Genomic DNA, 16545 nt, shown 5'->3' on the forward strand with positions numbered 1-16545 from the left:
CTCACAGGTGGATAGGGTAGTTAAGAAAGCTTATGGGGTGTTAGCTTTCATAAGTGAAGGGATAGAATTTAAGAGTTGTGAGGTAATGATGCAGCTCTATAATACTCTGGTTAGGCCACACTTGGAGTACTGTGTCCAGTTCTAGTTGCCTCACTATAGGAAGGATGTGGAAGCATTGGAAAGAGTACAGAGGAGATTTACTAGGATGCTGCCTGGTTTAAGGGATTAAGGGAGCTGGTGCTTTACTCTTTGGAGAGGAGGATGAGAGGAGACATGATAGAGGTATACAAGATATTAAGAGGAATAGATAGAGTGGACAGCCAGTGCCTCTTCCCCAGGGCACCACTGCTCAATACAAGAGGACATGGCTTTAAGGTAAGGGGAGGGAAGTTCAAGGGGGATATTAGAGGAAGGTTTTTCACTCAGAGAGTGGTTGGTGCGTGGAATGCACTGCCTGAGTCAGTGATGGAGGCAGATACACTAGTGAAGTTTAAGGGTCTACTAGACAGGTATATGGAGGAATTTAAGGTGGAGGGGGAGGCAGGGTTTGAGGGTCGGCACAGCATTGTGGGCCGAAGGTCCTGTACTGTGCTGTACTATTCTATGTTCTATGTTCTATTCAGTATTTAAGGAGAAATTTGGATGGCTACATGGATGGGGAGTGGCTTATCAGCCTATGGGTCCAGGTGCATGTCGATGGGCCTAGGCAGATTAATAGTTGGGCACAGACTAGATGGGCCAAAGGGCCTGTTTCTGCGCTATGGTGTTCTCTGGCTGTTCTACCGGTCGAGGGAGAATGCATTCCATGCTGGAGGTTTGGTGCAGGGGGGGGGGTCTCTCTCCCAAGCAGCTTACTCGACCACCAGCACACCCTGAGGGCGATCAGAGCTTGCCCCATGGCCCCGCCAGCACAGATCCTTCTATCATCAAACCACACACAGGACGAGCAAAGAATCAGTCGCTTTCAAGATCAGCAGAGGGAGGGAGCGGAGGGGAGCGGGGAGGGCCGATGCTTTGGACAGTCTCCCAGCTTCAGCAAACAGTATCTCTTTTGTCTGATGCGAGCTGTGTGAAACGATGTTTGTAGGTAATGGCTTTACCATCCTTCAGGCTGGCAGCGGTGCTGTGTGGTTCCAATGCACGCTTCCTAACCCATCAGGAGAGGTCGAGGCCCAGCCTTGGCGGGTTTCCCGACTTCTCTCTGTCGCTATGTGGGGCCCAGCTCCGTCAGCCCAGAACCCCGCTGCTTAAAAGGTGGATGAAACAAAAACGGGGGGTGGGGGGAAAAGAACACAGGATCGGCAATTCGCGTTGGTAATTTAAAAAAAACAGAGAAGAGGCATTGGCCAAGGGTGCAGTTAGCCAGGGAATTGCTGGGATTCTGGATGAGAAACTGGAAAAAGAGGCAGAATTAGAATGAGGCTGGTGGAGAAGGTTATCCCACTCACTCGAGGGGTATCCTAACTGGCTGGGGGGGGGGGGGGTAAAAATAAGAGAAGGGCTGGTTGTAAACTTGCAATTCCCCTTAAGTAACGGCTCAAAATCTAAGAATTCATTATCACAGTGCCTATACGTCACTATGTGTATGGAGAATCATTTCCATGAAGACACTTACAGGAAAATAAGCAAATACAATAGAATTTATGAAAAGCTGTACAGAAATAAAGTCTGGCTTGCAACCAATGCGCAAGAGAAAAGGCAAATCATACTAAAAATAAAGAAAAGTAAATAAGTAATATTCGGCACAAGGGATCTTGGAAATACAGAGTAACACACACACATACTCACACACACGCACACGCGCGCGCACACAGACACACACACGCGCGTGCGTGCACGCACACAAAATGCTGGAGGAGCTCAGCAGGTCAGGCAGCGTTTATAGAGAGGAATAAAGAATCGCTGATTTGGACTGAGACCCTTCATCAAGAATTCAACGGGTCAGGCAGCATAGATGGAGAGGAATAAAGAGTCAACGTTTCAGGCTGAAATGCCGACTCTTTAATCGTCTCCATTGATGCTACCTGACCTGCTGAGTCCCTTCAGCATTTCGTGTGAGGTATGCCAAATAATACCGAGAACATGAATCCTGGGGTCCATGAAAGTGAGTCTGAAGGTTGTAGAGCCGGTTCAGAGTTGAGTCATGGAGCCATTGAACACAATAGCAGAGAAACAGGCCCTTTGGCCCTTCTAGCCTGTGCTAGACAATTCATCTGCTTAGTCCCATCAACCAGCACCTGGACCCTTCCATGTGCCTCCCCAAATTTCTCTTAAGTGTAGAAATCAATCCCTCATCCACCACTTGCACCGGCAGCTCATTCCAAACTCTTACTACCCTCTGAGTGAAGAAGTCTCCCCTCATGTTCTCTTTAAAAATTTCACCTTTCACCCTTAACCCATGACCTCTGGTGGTCGTCCCCCCCCCCCCCCCCCCAGTCTCAGTGGAAAAGCCAGCTTGCACTGACCCTATCTATACCCCTTATAATTGTGTATACTGTGATCAAATCTCCCCTCAATCTTCTAAATTCAAAGGAATATAGTCCTAACCTATTCAACCTTTCCCCATAACTCAGGTCCTCAAGTCCTGGCAACATCCGTGTAAATTTTCCCTCCAATCTTTCAATCTTATTTACATTTTCCTGTAGGTGAGTGGCCAACACTGCAAGTTATATTCTGAGTTAGGCCTTACCAATGTCTTAAACAATTTTAACATAACATCCCCATCTCCTGCACTCAATACTTTGGTTTATGAAGGCTAAGATGCCAAAAGCTTTCCTTATGACGCTATCTACCTGCGACAAGGAATTACGGACCTGTATTCCCAGATCCCTATGTGCTACCACACTCCTCGGTGCCCTACCGTTCACCATGGTAAGTCCTGCCTCGGTTGACCCTCCCAAAAAGCAACACCTCACACTTGTCTGCAATAAATTCCACCGGCCATTCTTCACAGCTGAGGAGAATGGAATTAGCTACGCTGATTAAGGAGCCTGATGCTTGTAGGGTAATAATTGTTCCGGAACCTGGTGGTGTAGGACCTCAGGCTCCTGAACCTCCTACCCGATGGTAGTAGTGAGAAGAGGGCGTGGCCTAGCCGGAGGTGGTTGTTGATGATGGTGGCTCCCTTCCAGTGATCCTTGTAAATGCGATCATTGCTGGTGCTTGTAAATTGCATATATTACAAACTATACTTTGACCATGGTGGACCCTGTGCCCTGGTGAATTAAATAATTACGGCTATATACAGGACTTTAATCTAAAAAATAGAGGAAGGTCAAAGAAAATGTAATATATTTAATGGGAAAAATTCAACGCCAGAGAGCAAATTAGCAATCTGGATATTAAGGGAATGGTAACAAAGTTTAAACAGTATCAGAATAGGTTCTTGAATGTGTAGGGCATAGAGAAATTAAGAATTAATGTGGGCAAGGGGGAGAGGCATAGACACGATGGGCTTGTTTCTATACTATAAGTCTCAATGCTGCACATCTCTCAAATTAGACAAGATTCAGAATAGGTCAGAAGGATGAACAAAAAGTATAGATCTGTCAGTGCTTTGTTAACGTCCATAAAACCATAAGATAAAGGAGAAGAATCAAGCTTTTCATCTCATCAAGTCTGTTCCGCATTCCATCATGGCTGACTTATCATCCCTTTCAAACCCATTCACCTGCTTCTCCCCATAACCTTTGACGGCCCTACTAATCAACCTCCATTTTTAAACATACCCACTGACTTGTCCTCCACAGGCACCTGTGGTAATGAATTTCGCAGATTCACCACCCTCTGGCCAATGAAAATCCTCCTCACCTCTGTTCTAATGGGACGTAGTGGTGGGGGAAGCTCTTAGGAACAAGGCTGTGAAGGTATACTTGGAGAAAAAAATACGGATGAATGGGAGAGAGCTGATTCGGGTTTGTAATGGACAACTTTGATCCGGCCAATGAGAGGTCAGTTCAATGTGAAACATTACATTAATTTCTCTCTCCTTCGGCAATGACTAGCCTGCTGTGCATTTCCTGCATTTTCTGATTTAATTCAGGTCTTCTGTGAATGTTTCTATGTATGATGCATCTGGGAGTTCATCAGCTAACTCATCTCTGCCCATGCCCCATTCCATAAGACCTTAGGAGCAAAATTTGGAAATTTGGCCCATTGAGTCAGCTCCACATTTCATCATGGCTGATCCAATTCCCTCTCAGCCCCAACCTCCTGCCTTCCCCCGTATCCCTTCATGCCCCGGCTAATCAAGAATCTATGAACCTCTGCCTTAAATATACCCAATGACTTGACCTCCACAGCCGCCTGTGGCAATGAATTCCACAGATTCACCACTCTTTGGCTAAAGAAATTCCTCCTCATCTCCGTTCTAAATGGGCAGCCCTCCTTAGGTCCTAGACTTCACCGCCATAGGAAACATCCTCTCCACATTCACCCTTTGGAGACATTTCAACCTTTGATAGGTTTCGATGAGAATTCCCCTCATTCTTTGAAATCCAGCGAGTACAGGCCCGAAGTCGTCAAATGCTCTTGGTATGATAAGTCTTTCAATCCCAGAATCGTTCTTGTGAACCTCGTTTGAACCCTCGCCAATGAAGGGCTCGACTCAGCCCTTCCAGGGTACTAGTTATAGATCAGTTGAACACACCTAACTCATCTGGGTAGAGAGCCACTGTGCTTACCGCAACTCATGCTGAAGCTCCTGGACCCCCCCCCCCAAATGTCATATGTAACATATCAGATGCTCAGGGGATGGAGATCCCTGCTAGTTGTGACGATTCTCATGCAAAATCACCTCATCAGTCCGTAGCCCATAGGGTTACACAAGACCATAGGATGTTGGAGTAGAATTAGGCTGTTTGGCCCATCGATCTATTTTCCTCCTCAGCACCAATCTTCTGCCTTCTCCCCCATATCCTTTCATGCCCCGACCAATCAAGAGGTTATTCGGTGGGGAATAGACCCTTCCAGCCCTTCGATCCACACCGCCCAGCAACCCCCGATTTAACTCTGAGCTAATCACGGGGCAGTTTACAATGACCAATTAACCTATCGACCGGTAGGCCCCTCAGAATGCGGGAGGAAACCGGAGCCACGGGGAGAAACGTACAAACTCCTCACAGGCGGCGGGGGGAATTGAACCCAGTTCGCCGGGACTGCAAAGAGTCGTGCTAACCACTAAGCTGCGGTGTCGCCATATCAAGCTCTGCCTTAAGTAGGCCCAATGACTCAGCCTGCACAGCCGCCTGTGGCAAAAAATTCCACAGGATCTCTGGGCGACCACACTGATCTTGGAACTGGGCTGTGGAATGACCATGGGCCGAGATGAACGCACAGGCCTCCCGATTCTCTCTCTCTATGGTGCACGCAAACCGCTCGAACACTGCGCTGTAATCGCAAAGCCAGACAGACACAGCACGGGCGAAGCACGCTCCCAACTCATTGTGAGAAGATGAAAAATAATGCAGTGGGTAAATTCCAGCTTCTTTTTCGACACAAGAAACACATCCTTATCAAAGAAGAGGAAGCGTGCAAGATCGCTTCAGGAAACAATGCCCCACTCTGGGGCCTTAAACAACACATAAGATACACACACTCACAATGCTCCACCATAGAGCTTGATAGGCTCCAGACACGTTCTCTCCCGGGCAGTGATATGACTGAAAGCTTACATTTCAACAAGACCGCTTTCCACTCCCCCCACCCCACCGGAGGAGTCTGTGCTTCCTACCTGATCAGAAAGGCTGGTGCAGGATCCCGTGAAGTCCTCCAGGTCAGACTTGGAGCCTCCGTCACGTTCATCGATCACTAAATCGATCGGCATCTTCCCCTTTAAGCAACTAATGTACCGGTGGCAGAAATTATCACATAGTTCATGGACCTGCGGAGAAAATTGGGATGCCGGGTTAGAGTGAGGGGCGAAGGCCATGTGATAAGTCAGTGTGTACCTCTATCGTGGTGAGATGCAGACACAGAGGTGGTATAATGTACATATAAAGGAAGCCTGCTTGCGTTCCAGGCCAAATTGTATTCTTTCCGAGCATCACAAGAAGGCCTGCGGATGTTGGAAATCCAAAGCAACACACACAAAATGCTGGGGGATCTAAGCAGGTCAGGCAGCATCTATGGAAAAAGGATGAAATGTTGAGACTTTATAAAGCAGCGGTGAGCCCTCACTTGGAGTATCATAGGCAGATCTTGGCCCCTTATCTTAGAAAGGATGTGATGAAACTGCAGAGAGTTCAAAGGAGTTTCACAAAAAATTATTCCAGGATTAAATAGCTTGTCATATGAAGACCGTTTGATGGCTCTGGGCCTGTATTCACTGGAATTTGGAAGAATGAGGGGTGACCTCTTGAAACCTATCAAATGGTGAAATGCAAACACGAGGAAATCTGCAGATGCTGGAAATTCAAGCGACACACACAAACTGCTGGAGGAACGCAGCAGGCCAGGCAGCATCTATAGGGAGAAGTACAGACGACGTTTTGGGCCGAGACCCTTCGTCAGGACTTGGTGAAAGGCCTTGATAGAGTGGATGTGGAGAGGATGTTTCCTATGGTGGGGGTGTCTATGACCAAAGGACACAGCCTCAGAATAGAAGGGCATTCTTTTAGAATGGAGATGAGAAAGAATTTCTTTAGCCAGAGAGTAGGGAATATGCAGAATTCTTTGCCACAGGCAGCTGTGACGGTCAAGTCTTTATATATATTTAATGCAGAGGTTGATAGATTCTTGATTAGTCAGAGCATGAAGGGATGGGGGGCAGGTGGGAGACTGGGGCTGAGAGGGAAATGAATCAGCTATGGTGAAATGGCGGAGCAGGCTCGATGGGCCAAATGGATTAATTTTGCTCCTGTGGCTTATGGTGTTATGGCCTTAAAAGAGTACACAGTCAATGCTCAATGCTTCAGGCCGAGACTCTTTTTTGGGGCTAGAAAGGAAAGGGAGAAGTCAGAGTAAGAAGGTGGGGGGAGAGGGGAGGAAGAGGTACAAGATGGCAGGTGATAGGTGAAACCGGGAGAAAGGGAGGGGGTGAAGTAACGAGCTGGGAAGTTGACTGGTGAAAGGGATAAAGAGTTGGAAAAGGGGGAATCTGATAGGAGAGGACAGAGGACCAGGGAAGAACATGGAAGGAGGAGCAGCACCAGAAGGAGGTGATGGGCAAGTAAGGAGATGGGGTGAAAGAGGGAAACAGAAATGGGGAATGGTGAGGGAGAGGAGGTGCAGTGGGCAGTTAATGGAAGATCAAAGAATTGATGTTCATGACATTAACTTCAAACTTTCTGCATAATCACTCAAAGAGTTGAACTGCATGTGCATGTAACGAGAGCTGTATAACTCATCTGCTTCTACCTTAGGCCACAAACTTATCAATCACCCCTGCTGTGGACACTTTCTGGAGGTCCAAGATCCGTATGCTCCATGACCGCTGGACTAAGTGTGTAAATGTAGGAGGGGACTATGTTGAAAAATAAATGTGCTAGGTTTTCTAAAAATTGACTCCTTCTACCTTAGGCCACAAACTTATCAATCACTGTGTGTGTGTGTGTGTGTGTGTGTGTGTGTGTGTGTGTGTGTGTGTGTGTGTGTGTGTGTGTGTGTGTGTGTGTGTGTGTGTGTGTGTGTGTGTGTGTGAGTGAGTGTGTGTGTGTATATCTTTTCCACAGATACCTGCTGACCTGCTGAGTTCCTCCAGCATTTTGTGTGCATAATAGTTTGCAAAACAGTAAACTCAGGAATTCCTCACGATTTCACTGAAACGTTTATGGGAACTTGGTCGTTGGATTTTTCAAGAAAGGCACTGGGTCCTTTAATGGTAATTCTGCCTATTAGGGCAGGAAAGGATCAGTGGCGAGAATCCTGTGCTTCAGATCCACCTTCGCCACCTGCTCGAACTTTTCAACGTGTCTATTCCCTCCTCATTCTGGCTCACCTTGTGACGGCCATTTGTCCTTCACACTGCCGCGAAGACCCAAATCCTGGGCCAAAATTGCTGTTTATCCACCAGCCTAAAGGGATGTGCTGGCTGCAACGTGATTGGGGTGACTCATTTCCCTCCCAACTGGGAGATTTCCGGAATACGGCTGAACAAATCTCAAAAGTAGCGGGATCTGTTTCTCTCGCCGTTGAACCCCTCTCTGGCACTGATCCACCTTGACTTGGTGCAACGTGATCAGGAATGGCAAGAGCATGCTTGAGATCCTAATAATTATTTCCCCACAAGAAAAAACACAATTGGATGTGACGAGGACTGGGGCAATGTTAAACTAAGGTGGACCACATATCAGCTCCCAGAGACCTGATCGTGTTTCCATTTTTGCTGGCTGGACCCAGAGCAAGGTATCACTTACTTCCATCTGAACAAACTTGATCTAGCCTTAGAACTATCAATCAATGACAATCCAACCACAAATATGTCGCTCCAAGCTAATCCAATGGAAGACCTGCCATTCAAACTTAGCATATTGACAGACTTGCCAACCTGTTGAAAAACCTGCCAATCAAAGCAAATCTATTGATGAAACAGCCAATCGTAGCCAGTCAATTGAAAACCAGCTCTCACTCCACCAACTCTTATCAATCAACATTGCATCAGAACTGAATGAAAATGACCGCCCTGAAATACTTCGTTCCACCTTCCACAGATGCTGCCTGACCCTCTATTTTCAGCATTTTCTGTTTTTACTTCCAACTTTTCTCATCCATGCCTCTCCTCATAACTCTTGACTGCCTTTCTCATGAACAATCTATCTCCCTCAACCTCCAATGTATCCAAGGACTCAACCTCCACATACACTCAGTGGCCACTTTATTAGGTACTCCCATACTCCTGCTCATTAATGCAAATATCTAATCAGCCAATCATTGGGCAGCAACTCAGTGCTTAATGGCTTGCAGACATGTTCAAGTGTTGTTGTTCAGACCAAACATCACAATGGGGAAGAAATGTGACCTAAGTGACTTTGACTGTGGAATGATTGCTGGTGCCAGATGGGGTGGTTTGAGTATCTCAGAAACTGCTGATCTCCTAGGATTCTCATGCACAACAGTCTCTAGAGTTTTCAGAGAATGGTGTGAAAAAAACCATCAAGTGAGGGCCATTCTGTGAGTGAAAACATCTTGTTGGTGAGAGAGGTCGGAGGAGAGTGGCCAGACTGGTTCAAGCTGACTGGAAGGTGACAGTAACTGCAATAACCATGCATTACAACAGTGGCGTGTAGAAGAGCATCTCTGAATGCACAACACATCGAACCTTGAAGTGGATGGACTACAGCAGCAGAAGACCACAAACAGACACTCACTGGTCACTTCATTAGGTATAGGAGGTACCTAATGCAGTGGCCACTGCATGTCTGGGTTAAGGAACACTTTGATAGAAGAAATTCTTCCCTATCTCAGTCTTAAATTCACAACCCACTTAGCCTGAGTGGAGTCCTATTTACTGATGGGGTGCAGAAGAGCCAGACTTATGCGCGGCTGACCGGTAATCACCCACGGCAGGAGAGTACGCGTGTGCTGGGCCGGGTCCGCCTTCTCGCCCGCCAGCCGGCAGTAGCGCCCGGCCCCAGCGTCATCCGGCCAGGGCTCTGTTCACTTCTGCCTACAACTTCAGATCAGACGTGACAACCCGCTGAGCTTAAGCGCGCTACCAAGCGGAGAAAAAGAAACTAACGAGGAATCCCTCAGCAACTCCGAGGGAAGAGGGACGAGCCCAGATGGTTCACCTGTCAGAGGCTTTTTCCCAAAGTTAGATTTCCGTCGTCCATGAACCCTGGTTAGTAGTGGAATTCGTATGGGAGGGGTTGACTCTATTGTGAGTTTGATTAAGTGTAAGGAGAGTGTGCAGACAGTAAGTATTTGACAAAAATTGACCAGTGTTGTATTGTTTTTAAATTTTCTTTGAAACATTACTTTGGAATTAATCTCACTACCTGACTCCTCTAATGAGGCAGTACTCTTTCAGTGTATTGTCAGGTTGAAAGCACAACTTCCTCAGGATCTAGTTTATTATTATTGACATAATGGGCGCTCAGTAGTGTAGTGGTTAGCATAACGGTTTACGGTACAGGCGACCGGGGTTCAATTCCCGCCGCTGCCTGTAAGGAATTTGGATGTTTTCCCTGTTTCCTCCAAGTGCTCTGGTTTCCTCCCACAGTCCAAAGACATATCGGTTGGTAGGTTAATTCGTCATTAGGCTAGAGCTCGATCAAGGGTTGCTGGGCAGCACAGCTCAAAGGACCGGAACACAAAGAAGGGAAAAGCAGCAGTTGCTGGAAATCCGAGTAACACGCACAAAAAGCCGGAGGAAACCCTTCGGCCCAAAAATGTTGTCGACTGTACTCTTTTCCTAGATGCTGCCTGGCCTGCTGAGTTCCTCCAGCATTTGGTGTGTTGCTCAAAGGGCTGGCAGGGCCTTGCCCTTGCTGTATCACAAGAAAATGTCATGAAAATTGTTTCATGGCAGCAGTACAGTGCATGTCATACAAAATAAAGAAAAGTGAAGTCGTGTTCATGGGCCGTTCAGAAATCTGGTGGCAGTGGGGAAGAAGCTGTTGCTAAAACATCAACTATTAAACACCAGCCACCAACTCCCCTAACTACCAGTCACACCCCACTACCAACCAATTTCCAGCTACCAAACTCTCTTCCCAAAAATCAGCTCAGAACCTCCAACCAATTCCCAATTCTCCTGTTGTGTCTCTCTCCACTGGAAAGTCACATGCTCCACCTTGGCATAAAAAGACGTGAATGACAAATACCTTCCCATGATGCCCTGAGACATCCAAACCGCTGGAATTCCGAGGGAAGGCCTCACAAACAGAGCGTTGATTGGCTGACAAGAGTCACCTGACCGCTGTTTGCTGTATCCTCAGCAGAGGTGCTCTGGTTGTAACTCTGCTCAGATACAAGCCTGCTGGCCCATCCACCCCTCAGTGTAATCCCTGCTGGCCCATGTCTCTCCTGCTTTAGGAAGCTCAGCAATTCCATCCAGCCGCACACACGCAGTGGTGTAGGAACTCAGCAGGTGAGGAAACATCTATCAAGAGGAATGAACAGTGAACATTTTGGGAGGTGGGGTGGAGATACGTCTCTACCAAATGAGGGGAAAGTTGCTCCTTTCCTCCCTTGCAGGGTCACCCTTGGGCAAGGTGTAGCACCTACTTAACTCCCCCCACCCCCGATCAGGGTCACGTGAAGCCATGGGAGCAGGTGGTGGATGGTCGTACGAGCAGCCGGTACAGATCACAAGTCCTGGTTATGCGACCACTGAGGCAGGGCAGACAATCTCTGAAGAGTGTTGATAATGGCTTGGAGTCATCTGTCTTGTAAAGACACTGCCCAGAAGAAGGCAATGGCAAACTGTAAGAAAGATTTGCTGAGAGCAATCATGGTCATGGATAGGGAAGGAAGATCACGATTTCTCACAGCATATGACACGGCACATAATGATGGTGATGACAACTCTTCATAGATTTTGTCTGACTGCTGAGATCCTCCAGTATTTTGTTTGTGCTGTCCTGGATTTCCAGCATCTTCAGTTTCTGATTTCCTTTCACCATTTCAAACCCTTTAATGTCCTCTCCCCTTCTCTTCCACTGCAAGCCCCTCTAATCCAAAATATCTGTATTCTTCCAACCTGATTCCCCAAGATAACTGCATTATCATTGGCGGACATGCATGAATTTGTTTTTCCCTAAATATCACGCCCCTCTCCCTCTTTTCTTTTGAACGTACTTGGTCGAGTTTTGGCTGACCTGTCCTAATGTCGAGTATAAGGCACCTGTTTTGCTGTGTCTGGGACCATGTCTAAAAATGTCAACAACCACAAAATACTGAATTAACTCAGCAAGCTGAGGATTGAGAATTAGAGTTAACATTTCAAGTGAAAGACCCTTCGTCGAAACAGGAAATTGTTAGTTTAAAGTTGCAGAGAATTTAGTTCATTTCTTTTTAATTTAGACGTACAGTGCAGTAAAAGGCCCTGGCTGCCCAAAGAGGCCACTCAGCCCATTAACTTACTAACTCGTACGTCTTTGCAATGTGGGAGGAAACCAGAGCACCTGGAGGAAACATGGTCATGAGGAGAATGTACGAACTCCTTATAGACAGCGACGGAATTGAACCCGGGTTACTGGCACTGTGATAGCGTTATGCTGACTGCTATGCTACCCTGAGTCATTGGGGGAGATGAAGAGGAGGGTTTAAACCAATTTGGCAAGGCAATGGGAAACAGAGTGATAGGACTGAGGATGGGACAGTTGGTATACAACTAGATGCAGTGTGTAGTGAGACTGTGAGGAAGGACAGGCAGATGATAGGACAAAATTGCAATCAGCGAGAGGAGTTAAAGTGTAACAGGGGGTCAAAATCGAAAAAGGTGATGATTACAGGGCAGAAGGTGTTATATCTGAATGCACACAGTATGCGGAATAAGGTAGATGATCTTGTCGTGAAGTTGTGGGCATCACTGAAAGAAGATCGCAGTTGGGAGCTTAACACCCAAGGATACACACTGCGCAGAAAGATCAGGCAGTGGGGCTGATGGTAAATATGAAATCAGTTCCTTTGAAAAAGGAGAAATCAGATCAGAAGATGCAGAATCCTTGTGGGTAGAGTTAAGGAACTGCAAGGGCATGAAGACCCCGATAGGAGTCACATACAGGCCTCCAGACAGTAGCCAGGATGTGGGCTAAAAATTACAATGGGAGATAGAAAAGGCATGTAAAATGGGTAATGAGTGATTCCAATAAGCAGGTAGACTGGGAAAATGTGATTGGTGCTGAGAGGGATTTTGTAGAATGCCTATGAGATGGCTTTTTAGAGCAAGCTTGTGGTTGAGCTCATGAGGGGAACTGCAATTTTGGACTGGGTGTGACGTAATGACCCAGATTTGATGAGGGAACTTGGGGTAAAGGAACCTTGAGGAGGCAGTTATCATAATGTGATAGATTTCACACTGCAGCCCGAGAAGGGGAAGCTAAAGCCAGACGTATCTGTATCAGAGTGGAGTAAAGGGAATTACAGAGGCATGAGACTGGAGCCAGCCAAGGTTGATTGGAAGAGGTCACTTAAGCAGGGATAACAGCAGGACAGCAATGACTGGGGTTTCTGGGGGGGATGGGGGGAAACTTGGAAGGCACAGGGAAGATACATCCCGAAGGTGAAGAAGTATTCTGAAGAGAGGATGAGACAACCATGGCTGACAAGGGAAGTCAAAGCCAGCATGAAAGCAAAAGAGAGCGCACACAATATAGCAAAAATTAGTGGGAATAAAGAGGATTGGGAATTGTTTAAACACCAACAGAATGCAACTGAAAATGCCACGAAAAGATGAAATATGAAGGCAAGTTAGCCAGTGATATCAAAGAAGATACAAAAAGATCGTTCATATATATAAAGAGACACAAGAGTGGATATTGGACCGCTGGAAAATGATGCCGGACAGGTAGTGATGGGGGACAGAGAAACTGCAGATGAACTTAATAAGTGTTTTGCATCAGTCTTCATTGTGGAAGACACTAGCAGAATGCCAGAATTATACGGGTGTCGAGGGTGTCAGGGGGCAAAAGTGGGTGTTGCTTCCGTTATTGGGGAGAAGGCACTTGGAAAGCTGGAAAGTCTGAAGGTAGACGTCATCTGGACCAAATGGACCACACCCAGGGTTATGAACGAGCTAGCTGAAGAGATTGTGCAGGCATTAGTAAAGACCTTTCAACAATCGCTAGATTCTGGAATGTTTCCGGAGGACTGGAAATTTGCAAATGTCAAAACAGTGTTTAAGAAGGGAGGGAGGAACAAGAAAGGAAATTACGGGCCAGTTAGCCTGAATTCTGTGGTTGAAAAGATGTTGGAGTCGATTATTAAGGGTGAGCTCTCAAGATGCCCAGAGGCACATGATAAAAATGGGCAAAGTCAGCATGGCTTCCTCAAGGGGCAGAATTGCCTGACAAATCTGTTGGATTTCGTTGAGGAAACAACGGGCAGGACAGAGAAAGGGGAGTCAGTGGATGTTGCTTATTTGGATTGTCGGAAGGTCTTTGACAAGGTGCCACACATGAAGTTGCTTAATAAGAGCCCATGGTATTACAGGAAAGATATCAGCATGGGTAGAAGATTGGCTGACCGGCAGGAGGCAAACAGTGGGAATGAAAGGGGCCTTTTCTGGTTGGCTGCAGTGATTAGTGGTGTTTCTCAGGAGTCAGTGCTGGGACCACATGTTTTCACATTATATAATTTGAGCGGAGGAATTGTTAGCTTTGTGGCCATGTTTGTGGAAGGTATGAAGATAGGTGAAGAGGCACTTTGGAAGAAGGAATAAAGACGGAGACTATTTTCCAAATGGGGAGCAAATTCAAAAATCAGGGGTGCAAGGGGACTTGGGTGTCCTCGGGCAGATTCTAAATGTTAACTTACAGGTGAGTCAGTGGTGAGGAAGGCAAATGCAATGTTAGCACTCGTTTCGAGAGGACTAGAGTATAAAAGGAAGGACGTCACGCTGAGGGTTTAGAAGGCATTGGTCAGACTGCACCTGGGGTATCGTGAGTAGTTCCGGGCCCCCCATTCAACACAAGATGTGAGGGCATTAGAGACGGGCTAGAGGAGGTTCATAGGAATGATCTCAGGAATGAAACAGTAAAGGTATGAGGAGCATTTGATGGCTCTGGGCCTGTACTCGTTAGAATTTTGAAGAATGAGTGGAGATCTCATTGAAACCTATCGAATACTGAAAGGCCTAGATAGAGTGGATGGATGTGGAGAGGATGTTTCCTATGGTGGGAGAGTCTAGGACCAGAGGGCACAGCTTCAGAATAGAGAGACAGCCATTAATAGCAGAGATGGGGAACATTTTCTTTAGCCAGAGGGTGGTGAATCTGTGGAATTCATCACCACAGATGGCTGAACAGGCCAAGTCATTGAACATATTTAAGGCAGAGGTTCTTGATTAGTCAGGGCATGAAGGTTTACAGAGAGAAGGCAAGGGAATAGGGTTGAGAGCGAATCAGCCATGATGGAATGGCATTGCAGACTCGATGGGCTGAATGGCCTAGTTCTGCACCTATGTCTTAAGTTCTTATGGACATGGAGATAAAGCCTCACAGCTCCTGTTATCCAGGTTCAATCTTGACCTCCAGAGTGGAGTCTGCACATTCTCTCTGTGAATGCATGTATGCCTTCCAGATAATTGATGATCGGGGAGGACTCAATGAACCAAAGGCCTTGATTCTATGTCGTGTGACTCTTTGACCAAGGAAGTATCTCTGATGAAGGATCTTCCGCCTTGAACATTAACTCTGCTGTTCACTCTCCACAGATGCTGACTGACCCACTGCGTGTTTCCAGCATTTCCTCTTTTGATTTCAGGTTTCCGGCGTCTGCAGACCTTGATCTTCATTTTTTTTAAAAAACACATTGTCATTGATACAAAGCCCAGGCAGAACGAATCCCACAAGCTGCCGGTCATGGACGTACCAGAAGCTATTTCAGACATCCCTGCTCACTTCTGCTTCTAAGTGTCCACAGCGTTAATTATTTCAGAACCGTCCACGGAGGGTTTTCTCATCTCACTAACAATCTCGATGATGAAAGAATTTTAGTCAGATCAGGAAGGCTCCTGATGGGCCTGAAAGATTTCAAACGCCACAGCCGTAATGATCACTGTTAATTAGGAGACTGAATAATGGTGAGAGGAATAAAGGATCTCGAGGTGACTGCGCAGAGAATTTTCCTCTCAGACTGTCCTCACACTTTCTGACCTTTAAGCACTGAGGTCAGCTGTAACATCGGAGCGAACCAATACGTTAAAAAAAAGAAAATTCTGGAAACAGTCACCCGGCCAGGCGCAAAAAGAAACAGAGTCAATGCTTCAAGTTGGGGGGCTCTTCCTCACTCAGCTGAATTGACAGCACCCACCCGGACGTTTGCATAAACAAAAGGAGATCTGCAGATGCTGGAAATCAAAGTAACACACACAAAATGCTGGAGGAGCTCAGAGGAAAAGAGTAAACAGTCAACTTTTTTGGCCGAGGCCCTTCATCAGGTTAAAAGAGACGAAACTCACCTCTTTTCTGCAGTCCTGATGAAAGGCCTTGGCCTGAAACATTGACTGTTTACTCTTTTCCATCAATGCTGCCCGGACCTTCTCAAGTCTCACACATCTCCCATCGAGCAGAAGATACAAAAGCCCGAAAGCACGTACCACCAGGCTCAAGAACAGCTTCTATCCTGCTGCTATCAGACCTCTCGTACGATAGGACGGACTCTCGAACTCATAATCTGCCCCGTTAGATCTTCCACTTTATCGTTTATCTGCTCCGCACTTCCTCTGTAACTGTTACCCTTTATTCCGCGTTCTGTTACTGCTTTCACAAACAAGAGAAACTCTGCAGGTGCTGGAAATCCAGGTAACACACAAGGTGCTGGAGGAACTTAGCAGGCCAGGCAGCAGCTGTGGAAAAAAGTACGCTGTCGACGTTTCGGGCCAAGACGTTTTACCTTGTTCTACCTCGATGCACCGTGTAAGGCATATATGTCAAACTCAAG

The 16545-nt window shown here is 46.7% G+C and overlaps 1 protein-coding gene across 2 annotated transcripts in view; it reads right to left on the bottom strand.

The window, feature by feature from the left end:
• LOC140716490 (homeobox protein meis3-like) overlaps nt 1-16545 on the bottom strand; it is a 236230-nt gene that overhangs the window by 196642 nt on the left and 23043 nt on the right. For both annotated transcript variants that reach the window (XM_073029273.1, XM_073029272.1), the window contains exon 4: nt 5732-5881. In XM_073029273.1, the coding sequence (XP_072885374.1) occupies nt 5732-5881 (150 nt within the window). The remainder of the gene's footprint in view (nt 1-5731; nt 5882-16545) is intronic.

This window comes from Hemitrygon akajei, chromosome 25 (genome assembly GCF_048418815.1).
Source record: "Hemitrygon akajei chromosome 25, sHemAka1.3, whole genome shotgun sequence".
NCBI lineage: Eukaryota > Metazoa > Chordata > Chondrichthyes > Myliobatiformes > Dasyatidae > Hemitrygon > Hemitrygon akajei.